The 10848-nt window shown below is 59.6% G+C and overlaps 1 protein-coding gene across 1 annotated transcript; it reads right to left on the bottom strand.

Annotated features, from left to right (window-relative positions):
- Positions 1–358: 358 nt before the first annotated feature.
- On the bottom strand, positions 359–5369 carry IRX1 (iroquois homeobox 1). The gene is made up of 4 exons (XM_032415452.1): positions 5097–5369; positions 1153–2188; positions 729–801; positions 359–416 (listed from the first exon to the last, which is right to left on the bottom strand). The coding sequence occupies exons 1-4, from the start codon at positions 5367–5369 to the stop codon at positions 359–361; spliced, it is 1440 nt and encodes a 479-aa protein (XP_032271343.1).
- Positions 5370–10848: the final 5479 nt, after the last annotated feature.

The raw sequence follows: 10848 nt of genomic DNA, 5'->3' as shown, positions 1-10848 counted from the left end.
AAAAATATATGATTTAGACAAGTTCGCTGACGCGCTATTTACAATCTGAAATCACTCTATATACAGAAAGAAGGAAGGAAGAAAAAAAAAAGACACAAGCACGTGGGGCATTTACGGAGCTGATAGTGAACCAGAGCATGGTGCCAGCCACTAGAGCCAAGGGCGAGGCCAGGCTGCCTGCACTGGAGCTCGGGCAGGACAAGCCCCTTTCTGCAGAAAGCGATGGATGGGAGTCCTCGACGTCGTGGCCATATTTGTCCATTACACCAGTCTGAAATATTTGTCCTAATTCCTCCCTCATCCCCTCCCTCCCGAACTCCTCCCCCCTCCCCCCGCAAATGTAAAAGAAGACCCTGAATCAGGCGGACGGGAGGGCTGCTAGGATCCGGGGCGTTCCCTCCTGGGGGGCCAGCGAGCTGCAGGGGAAACACAGCGAGACAAGAAGAACAAGAAGGGTCAGTGGATGGACGCTGGGACCCGGCGTCACCGGTTCTGCCAGCCCAGCGCCTGGGGGCGTGGTCGCCCGCCCCGCGCGGCTCCCGGGTTGGGAGAAACCCGGTGGAGCCAGAGGGCCCCGCGCGCCGCGCTGGTGGACAGCACCCCTTCCACAATACTGTCAGACCCTACCGGCTGGCCCCGCTCAGCCCTCCAGCCCCCTACCCTCCTCCCCCGCACCCCACCCCCGCGCCAGCCGCGGCCAACGGAGAGTACAAGCAAACAGCACTCACTTGTCGCGCACGGGCTGGAAGGGCGATTTTAACTGCTGTGCCGGCGAGTCCGGCCTGGGGACGAGGTCTCTCTCTGCGAGGGAGAGGGAGAAGCCGAGCATTAAGAGACAGGTGTGTGGGGGGGGGGCGGGGGTTGCTGCCGAGGTGCTCCAGCCTCTTCCCCACCCGCCCCCTCCCTCTCACAACAAGGATAGGGTCTCCAAGATCATCCTTCACCTTCCCTAAGCAGACCTGCAGGTAGCACTCAGCTCTCCTGACGAGCCTAGGGCCTTGGCCTCAGTCCCCTAATCCAGGCAGAGATGACGGCTCATCCCCGGGTTTGGCTGCTACCGCCTCTCCCCTCCCCGGCCGGCGCTCCCCCACCCCCCAAACACGTCGGGGCTCCGGATTCCTGGGGCGGGGCGGACACCCCTGGGCACAATACCTGGGAGCGCGGGGCTGCTGCGAGCAGAGGCCTTGTCACCATGGAGCACCCCTGTAGCAACGGGGACCGGCGGCTGCGGCGGCGGCGGCGCAGGCAGGTGCGAGCCGTGGGGCGCGGCGTGGGGCGCGCCGACGCCCAGGAAGGAGCGCATGTTGAGCAGGGAGCCCTGCGCGAGGAACGCTCCGTTGGTCCAGTTGGAGAATTTGCCGATGTGGCAGGTGTACAGTCCGTGGCTGGGCAGGAAGGCGGGGTGCTGCAGCGGTGTGCCCGCGGGGGGCCCATGCGCGCCGGGATGGCCGGCGGGAGGCGGCGGCGAGGCCTTGGGCGCGCCGTCGGGGCTTGTGGCCGTTTCGGCCAAGGACCAGATCTTGGGCTTGCTGTGCGGCGCGCCCTGCAGGCCACCCGACGTGGCGCCGGGACTCAGCAGGCGCGTGCTGCCGGGCTCCGGGACCTCCTTGGCCAGGCCCAGGGGCGAGTCCTGGGACTTGAGCGCGTCGGCGGCGGCTAGCGGCGAGCCCTGGTCCCGAGCAAGGGCTGTAGGTGACGCCGGCGCGCGCGGCGCCTCGGCCTTGTCCTCCTCGTCCTCATTGCTCTGGTCGCCGTCGTGTTCGTCGATTTTGTCGATGTCAATGCTCTCCAGGTCGATCTCCTCATCGTCCTCAGCCTTCTCAGGGTCGCCTTCCGTATCGCTTCCGAAGAGGGCTCCGTCCTCCTGGTCCTTGCTGCGCGCGCCCCACGTCACCTTATTCTCCTTCTTGAGGCGCCGGCGCGCGTTGGCGAACCAGGTGGAGACCTGCGTGAGGGTCATCTTGGTGATGATGGCCAGCATGATCTTCTCGCCCTTGGTGGGGTAGGGGTTCTTGCGGTGCTCGTTGAGCCAGGCCTTGAGCGTGCTGGTGCTCTCGCGGGTGGCGTTCTTGGGCCGCCCGGGATCCCCGTACTGGAACTGGCCATAGGGGTAGTAGGCTGGCGCCGTATGGGCTGCGAAGGTGGCAGGGTGCACCCCGGGGTTGTCTTTGAGTTCATATTGTGAGCCCTGCAACCACAAAGCCCACGGAGGGAGGAGAGAGAGAGAGAGTAGGGGTGTGGGGGTGGAGAGAGAAAGAAAGAGAGCGCGATGAGTCCCCAAAACTAGTAAAGTCAGGGGCAGCTGCTCTTGTCAGCTCAAGAACACGAAGGCCCCCAGTGCACCACCCAGGGAGGAAGTGACTGGTCGGAATCTTCAGCCTCCTCTAAAAACTGAGCTTCCAACCTTCATGAAGAGGTTGTTTTTGTTTTGTTTTGTTGTTGTTGTTTTTATTTTTATTATTTTTTGTCACTCAAGAGAAGTTCCAGAATCTGTGCATTTCCAGAAGATCCCAGCAGGAGCCATGGCCCTATAGAATTTCCCTAGGAGTCCCTCAGTCCTCCCACCCCCCCCCCCCACCCACAACAACTTCAACATCCTTAATTTCCAAGTTTATCTCACACTAACTAGAAAGGAAAACCTTTTAACTGCTCTGATAAAACAGTTTCTCCAAATGTAAAGAACCTAAAGCCTAAGCCCCCTCTGACCCTGAGGGGGTCAAGCAAAATAAACCATCTCGGGTTTTCTTTGGGTCCAAATCCACCAGCAATTTAAAATGAAAGCACACTCCTTTTAGCTCCCAAATTAATCTGCATATAATGGTTCCCCACACTTAAAGGTCGACAGTGGTGACAGGTAATTTAAAATTTTAATCCTGGCCATCATCAACAACAATAACAAAAACACCATTTGTTTTTTTAAAATACAAAAGGAGGGCTTAACCCGTAAAATATTAACGCGAGGGCCCGGGAGTCCCGGCTGTGTGAAGGGGTACTGCTCTCCTAGGCCTGTTCTCACTTAGTTTATCTCTGAAGTTTGACTGTGATGTGGCAAGAGGAAGCTCAAACTGTTTGCAAGCATTTAGAGGCCGTGATTTATTTGCGATCAATATTCTTTTTATCATCTGTAGTAAAACACAGCAAGTCAAATTATCCCATCAGGTTTTTTGGTAAATAACATTTTATCTTTCTAACAACCTCATTAGGCCTCATTATTACCATAAATTGCCCAGACAGACATTCATTCACAATTTTATCTTTTGACTTCCAAATCCCCAATCATAACGGCTTGGAAACGTAGGCCTAGACTCAAGAGTTTGGATTTAGGCTTACTCTCTGAGAACCAGAGGGAGAGCACTAGCAGATACACACACCTTTTGGGGGAGATTTCTATATGGTTTCCCTTTAGTTAAAAAAAAAAAAAAAAAAAAAAAAAACATCGAGTTATCTCCCTTCCCCACCACACTACAATGGGAGCAGATTCCCAACACATAGCTCCCTTTCTCTCCTACAAACACGGGGGGGGGGGGGGGGCCCAAATGGCACATATCTGTGTTCAAAATTTCTGTTAAAAAATTATAATTCTCCAAATAAATATGGTCCAATTTCTATGTTAGCAGAGGGGGTTTCCAGACTGAGAAAGTTGTAAAGAGCAGAATATTTCTTTGACTAGTTTGTTTAGTGGTGGATGCCGCAGAGGAAAGGTTGCTCTGGCCAGATTTCGTTTTTGCCCAATCTTTGCAAAATGTACTTTGCACTTCTCTAATTATTTTGGTTGTAACTGTAAGGACGACATTTCGGCCTCTTCTCTGCCGGGAATTCTTTTTGAAAGGATACCTTGTAAATCTCTCATCGCTTCCCTGGCATCCCCAGCCGCCAGAACAAAATGGGAGCTGATCTTTTTCGATAGCAAGCGATCTCAAAAGCAGCTGGGGCTGCTTTCAGAGAAATAGTCTTTCTTTTCAAAACTACAAGAAAAAGTTACAGAAAAACACACCAGCCGCTCTTCTCGCGTACAGTTGGCCGGTATTTATTTCCTGACTCTTCTTCGGGGAGTGGGAAGACGTGGGGGGTGCCTGCAAATTGCGTTATCCCGCCCGCAGCAGCGCGAGAGGGGGCTGCCTCCCTGGCCCCCAGAGCCCCGCGCGCAATTCAGCAGTATCCCGAAGTTTCAGCGCGACCTTGCAGTCAGACCAAGGAAAATGGATCCTTCGGACCGACAGAATGGCGAATGCCCCGCGGAGAATTAAATTTGCAGCTCCCTCCCCCATCTGACACCCACTGGGACGGGAGACTAAGAGGACAGTATTTATTTTAAGCCCAGGGACTCTGTTTTCTTTAATCCTCCATTATGTAACGCGGAAAGAAAAGTGCTTTTCATTCTGTGCAAAAGAAATGAAAACTTTGGCAACTTACGAAAGTCAAACCGAACGCCGTTTCGGACGCCAAAATTATTTCCACTAAATCTCAGATTTGCACACACTCCATTAGGAGACCCCATCCGGCCCGTCTGATCTCCCCATTGTTAGAGGTTTATTTTGATCACCTCTACTAGGCTTTCCAGGGCTCCATCTGGCAAAGTCGGACCAAACTAGAGGAGGGCCACCAAAACGGGAGAAGACGGAGTCTCCCTGGCCCGGCCCCAAAGCCGGAGAGGTCGCGCGAGCCGGGTGTGCGGCGAGTCGGGGGCGTCCTGCGGAACCTGGCCGAGCTGCCGGAACCCCGCCCGCCCGGCCCCGCCGCCTCCGCCGAGCCGGGGGCGGGAGCGACTTTGGCCCCGACCTCCAGCTGGAGCCGCGCGCCCCGGGCCTGCTCCTATGGCCGCCTGACTCCCGCCGAGACCCCCGTCCGCGGCCCAGGCCTCCCGCCTCCCCCGGCCGAGCTGCAGGGGCCGTTAGCGGCCGGCCTTCCGGCTCTCCCGCCGCCCCCGCCGCCTCGGACCCTCGGGCCAGGCCTCCCCCGCTCCCCACCGGGCCGGCTCCGCCCGGCCGCCCGCTCTGCCTCCCGCGCGCCGCGCCGCCAGGCCACCCGCGCCCCGGGCGCCCGGGCCGGTGGGGGAGGCGGCCGAGGAGGGACGCGGGCAGGCCCGGCGCACTCACCATCTGCGAGAAGAGGCTGAGGTCGGCGGCGTAGGGCAGGAAGGCGCTGTAGTTGGGCGCGCCCGCGTACGGGCCGGCCGCCGCGTACATGCCCAGCACCGAGGTGACGGCGGCCGCACCCGCTCCCGCGCCCAGCTCCGCCGCCCCCGGCCGGCCCGACGAGGCGGCGGCGGCGGCGGCGGCCGCGGCCAGTACCCCCGGGCGCTCGCCGCCGTAGGCGCCGGGCCCCGCGGCGCTCAGGTACTGCGGGTAGCCCAGCTGCGGGAAGGACATGTCCGCGGATCGGCGGCGGCGGCGGCGGCGGGCGAGTATTAAAGGGGCGGGGGCGGGGGCGGGGGCGGGGGTCGGGGCGGCGCGGCGGGGGGGCTGGGGGGACGGGCGGCAGGCCGGGCGCGCTCGGGCCGGCCCGGAGGCGGGGGCCGGTGGCTGCTGCTCGGCCCCGGTGCTCGCTGGCGCCCGGCTCCCGGCGGCGCCCGCTCCCGGCTGCGCCCGGCTCCGCGATCCCGCGCCGACTGCGGCGGCCGCCCTCCGCTCGGGCGGCGAGGCTTTCAGACACAATTTGAAGTTGATGCTTTGATTGGCATCCCCTTGAGCGCTGGCCCCGCCCCCGGCTCCCCTCCCGCCCGCCCCAGCCCGGCCGCTCCCGCCCCTCCCGGCGAGCACGTGGTGCTCCGCGCCGGCCGGGCCACCTCCGCCTGCTGTGGGCGCGCGAGCGGCGGGGCGGCGGGTGCGGGCCTGGCGGCCGCGGGCTCCTTCCCGACCGGCTCCCGCGGCTGTCTGACAACCTGTCGACACCGGTTTACAGCTGTCGGACCCCGGGGTTTGCTGTTTGCAAGCCGAGGTGTGTCTGCCCCTTCAGGAAAACATCTCGGCGCCGGTTTTTCCGCCGTTGGGGCAGCGCTGCTGGCGCTGGGGCGGTGACAGCCGGCGGGAACGGCCTCTCCTCCGAGGTGGGCGCTGCCTTGGCCTCCCCCAGACAGCTTTGGCAGAAGCGCACCCCGGCGCCCTAGGTGCGGCGCGGAAGCTGGCGTGGCGTGACACCCTGACGCGGGCGTGCCGTCTGCGGGGCCCCCACTAGGCAGTAACTGGTCACCTGGCAGTGACCGGCCTCGCTGCGCGGGGATCAGCGGGAAGCCGCAGAGCTCTGCGGGCTTTTCCTATCGTGAAAACTTTGAGAAGGGGCAGCTGAGAAGCCACTTCAAGGGGAAAGCAGATGCAGTCCCCAGTGACAGGTTCCTGGAGATGGGGGTGGGACCTTTTCTTTGCTGGAAAATCACCACTGCAGCGCAAGGGAAACGTTCAGCCCCCACCGCGGTGATGGAAGAAGCTCAGTGTGGCTTGGGGAGCCCCTCCTCTGTCTGCTAGGTGTGCACACTCAGGAAGTAAACTTGCGTGGAGAGCGCCCGCCCAAGGCGACGCCGTGACCAGCCTGGGAACAGGGTGTTCCTCTTCTCCTTCCCTCTCTCTTCTCCATCCTCAACTGGCCGGAAGAGCAAGGGGACACTGCCATGACCCCACGCTCTGGTGGGGAGGTCCAGATGCCTCCTCGCCTCCCTGTGCATGGGACATCTCTAGGGCAGGCCGCTTCTGCCGTACACTTGCCAGCTTGTTCCTGGCGGATGGGGGAGGGAGTGGGCCCAGGTTACCTGCCCAGGTTCCTGGAGCCACTTTTCCTCCTATCTCCTACTAAGCAGCCAGTGCTTGGCTTGCACTCCCTGCACACTGGACCCTGCAGGAATTTCACCCGCGCACTCAGCCGTCAGCCTTGGTTTGGCCAGTTAGGTCCCCAGAGTTGAGGCTGGCCTCTGGGCCCAGTCCTCAGCATGCTATGCTGCTGGTGACCTGGGCCACCCGCACACTGGACTCTGACCTGTCCTGCAACCCCTAGTTCTCCTCCAATCTCCTGGATCATGGAGGCCCAGTGACTCTTGAACCATCAGGAAGGCTCTCATTTCCCCATTTTTGGGGCCTGAGGACAGACAGGGAGTCACTGCCTATAATTAGCAACAATAACTCCCATAATAGTAATTACTAATTACCAGCTCCATAATCAGGCTTTTATTTCCTGCTCAGGTTATCTTCCTGTTCATGCTGCCCCTTCACTCCTTCCCCTACCCCCGCCCCACCTTCACTAACTAGCCCTTGCTCACTCTAGAAACCTCCTGCAACTATCTGGACACCTTTCCTGCTTTGACACAGATTCTGGGGTGCTGGAGATGAGCACTAACCACTCCTAATCCTGGAAGTCATTAAAGGGAAGCTTCCTCCTGCTCCCCCCCCCCCGCCCACCATCTCCCTGGCTGCCAAACCCCTCTCTCCTACCTCCCAAACAAACCAATGGGCCAGTCCCACCACTGTCCTGTTTAGCAAACTTTAGTGTCACATTTCAGGGTGACAGGTAAAGACAGGTGAGATAAGCCCTCTTCCGTGACCTGGAGAGCAAGTGGAATGTAAGCCCAGAGAAACTTGTCAGTGTCGGGATTCAGCCACATGGATTGATCCTCCTTCCCACTCTCCACCTGCAGCCTGCAGCCCATTTCAGTGGTACTGTAGCGATCAGAACCTGAGGGTGGTGGATGTGGGCAGCAGATTTTGTCCTTACCTCCCCCCACAGTCACCTGCTGTGCCCTGCCTATATCACCTGCATTTGGGTTATGAAAAGATAGAAGGTTCTAGAAGACATCAGGGAGGTGAGGGAGAAGGACCCTCCTGAAAACCGCGTCTGAGGATTCCACTGTAGTGGGAAAATTGGCTCTAGAAAAGCCTGTGGACTTCTGCCAGGAAGCCCTGGAAAGGTGCCTTAGTTCTGACTGTGACCATTCTCTGCCCAAGGCCAGGGCTGGATCCCAGCAGAGCCTGGGTGTACCCCTGGCTCACCTCCTCCCTTAATTCTCCTTGAGCTTTACCCAAAAATTTGCATGAAGAGAACTAGGAAGCCACCTGCCAACAAAAAGGAGGGGGGAAGGAAACTGCCTCCAAACCATCCCAGTGGAGAGGAGGAGGAAAAGAGAAGGATCCAGAACTTCCTGGCTCAGTGTCCCCATGGAGGGTATCATCCCACCATCCCTCTAATCCTTGTTAGCATCAAATAGTTAATGGGGCTGAGGAAGGAAAACCCAGGGTGCCTGAGCCTGGACCTTGGGCCTCACTTGAACATTTGCTTAAGGGGAATCCAGAACTTTCCCCAAAGAAGATGGCCCAGCTCACTTGCTCAGCCATTCTGGGGCCCTGGTCATCCCTCTGATGGCAGAGAAGCAGGGACAAATAGGAGGGCCAGGCAGGGTCCTTTTTGGGCTCAGTGGCACTGGCTGGGGACAAGCTGTGGGGTTCTACCAGCCCACAGCCATGCTGCTCTGGATCCACAAGCCAGGAGAAACCACCTCCACAGACCCTCAGCCACTGTCTCCACCTGGCAAGGGGTGGTTCAGGAAGGCCCCATCACTAGTCAGGAGGCCTCAGGAGTGGGGGGGAGTGGGAAGGGGGCAGGGGGTTGGGGGAACCCCTCCCCCTTCCTTGTGGTGGGCCAACCAAGGTCCCAGAGCCAGAGGCAGGACTGCGGACCAGCCATACAAAGACAGATCTAGGGGTCGCTGCATGGCTGAATCAGAGCTCCAAGTGGTCTGTGTTCTGGCTCAGGTTGGGGAGGGAGAGCAAGAATGCCCACTCAGGGACCCGAGACAGTTGGACCAGGTCATGGGTGCAACCAGGCAGAGCTGGGCAGTGATGGTTGGTCCCGGCCTTGTGACTGGAAAGCCCGGACCCTCGGCATCCCTGGCTAGGACCTGGGCTTCCGGTGCCCCGGTGGTTGGGCAGGGCACCTGAGTGCAGTGCAGGAGCGGTTGGGGAGGAAGGTCCTGAGACCCTGGGTGTGTATTGGCAGAGGGAGGGCGGAGAGTTGGTGAAAATATGATTTTGGACCAACTTGACTTTTAAGCAGGTTTCAAGACCTGATGGAAAGTTTACTTGCTGGTTGTCATTAGGTAGGGGGTAGTTTTCTAAATTGGAGGGAAGTGTTACCCCAGCTCCGAAAAAGATCCTGTGCCTTTTTTTTCTCCCCAGCCCTCAGTAATGGTTAGTCTCCACCAAGCTCCCTACCCACCCCCTTTATATTTACTTAAGAATAAGATTAAACAAACCAAAAAGCATGCCCATTTACAATTTTATTTCTTCTGAAAGAATTCTCCACTGATTTTGAGGCTCCGCAGACCTGGGTCCCTGAAGAAGAGGAAGAGGCTCATTGGAAACCGCCCCACTCCCAGGAGCCATCCTGGGGACCTGTCTTTGGCGCCAAGGACAGGACAACGGAGACCTGTGTCAAGGATGCTGCGGGCGGCGCCATGGCCTCTTCCGCAGTCTTTCAAGATGGCCATTCCTTCCTATGCAGATGGAGGGGCAGCCACGCAGCTCAGCAGCTCAGTGGCGGGGCTTGGTGGCCTGACCTGGCCCGCGCCCCCGACCCAGGTCCTGCCCTCCGCCCAGATGCGCGCCTCCTGATTTATGAGTCTTGTTAAATACTCATTAGACTTTGCACCTTTCTCCAGCAGGACCCAGGACAGCGAGGCGAGTGCCAAACAGTCCCAGGAGGATGGCCGAGAAGAGCGCATGAGCGCGGGGCGGTAACTGGTGCCCTCGGGCGCCAGGCCAAGAAGGGAGCCTGGCTGGCCGCGGTGATTCCCCCACCCCTGGGTGCCGGGCCTGCGCCCTCCTGCGAGAAGCCGGGGCCCGCGCGGGGGACCCAGAGCAGCACCCATGAGCGCCTTGAAAACGCGGGCCTTCGGACCCCGGGGCGAGACGGGCGCGCCGCGGAGGGGCCGCGGAGGGGCCGCGGAGGGACCAGAGTGGGACCGGCGAGAGGCGATGCCAAGAGACCGCAGGAAAATCCCTGGAGCAAAACGCCCAGAAGCGAAGGACCAGGGACACGGGATGGTTGGAAGCTCCGGCGGTGCCCGCCAGCCGGCAAAGCTGAGCAGGTGCCTGGGTGGAGCGGGGGCTTGGTTCCTGGACTGTGGCTGGAGGGGGAAGTGCGGCCCTGGCGCGCCCCGCGGAGGCCCCGGAACCAGCAGGAGTTTCCCACCACCGCAGGGTAGAAAAATGGCCCGCCGTCACCTGGCCTGGAGTGCCGCGATGTCGCCGTCCCCGAGTGTAGGAGGAAGTGAATTACATGCGTGTGCACACACGTAAATATTTTATAAACCTCCCCTTAATTAACCAAATCATTTCCATTATGCCTCCAATGTGATCAACAGCAACGGTGTGAGGGTTTTCAGGGTTTATAATTTGATGTCACCAGACGGTTGCTCGGGGGCAGAGGTACTGTCGCCGCGCCAGCTGTGCTCGTATTTATTTGTTTTTCTACAGTGTTCCTGTAGGGCTCCATTATGCAGGTTTTAATTAGTTTGTGTTTGTATTTCACCCATCCCAAATCAATGGCATCCCGGAGCGAGGCGATGTAAATTCTCACAGTACAGGTGTAGCCGCCTGCTCCGGAGCACGAGGAAACGCGCGTCTGACACAGGAGCGCGGGGCCGCCACGCAGCCCACTGCCGGCTCTCCGCAGCCAAGACGCGCAGATCCAAGCCAGCGGGCACTCCTGCGCCCCCGTGAGCGCAGTCCTGGCTGCAGATCCTAATGCCCTTAGCGGGAGCCGGGCCACGCATGGCCTGGGGGACAAAGTGACTTTTCATTGTGCCCGAGTCCTGTGGTCCTGGCTGCCCCGCTGGCCTCTGGCGCGCGTCCTGCTCCGGGCCTGGTG

The sequence above is a fragment of the Phoca vitulina genome, unplaced genomic scaffold (assembly GCF_004348235.1).
Source record: "Phoca vitulina isolate PV1807 unplaced genomic scaffold, GSC_HSeal_1.0 scaffold17, whole genome shotgun sequence".
NCBI lineage: Eukaryota > Metazoa > Chordata > Mammalia > Carnivora > Phocidae > Phoca > Phoca vitulina.
Note: the sequence above shows the minus strand (reverse complement) of the source record. Positions and strands in the feature narration are given on the sequence as shown.

Coding starts and splice junctions, on each gene's coding strand:
- IRX1 (XM_032415452.1), bottom strand. CDS start 5,369: ATGTCCTTCCCGCAGCTGGGCTACCCGCAGTACCTGAGCGCCGCGGGG. Junction 2,189..5,096: donor TCAGCCTCTTCTCGCAGATG/GTGAGTGCGCCG, acceptor TTGTGGTTGCAG/GGCTCACAATATGAACTCAA. Junction 802..1,152: donor CAGCAGCCCCGCGCTCCCAG/GTATTGTGCCCA, acceptor TCTCCCTCGCAG/AGAGAGACCTCGTCCCCAGG.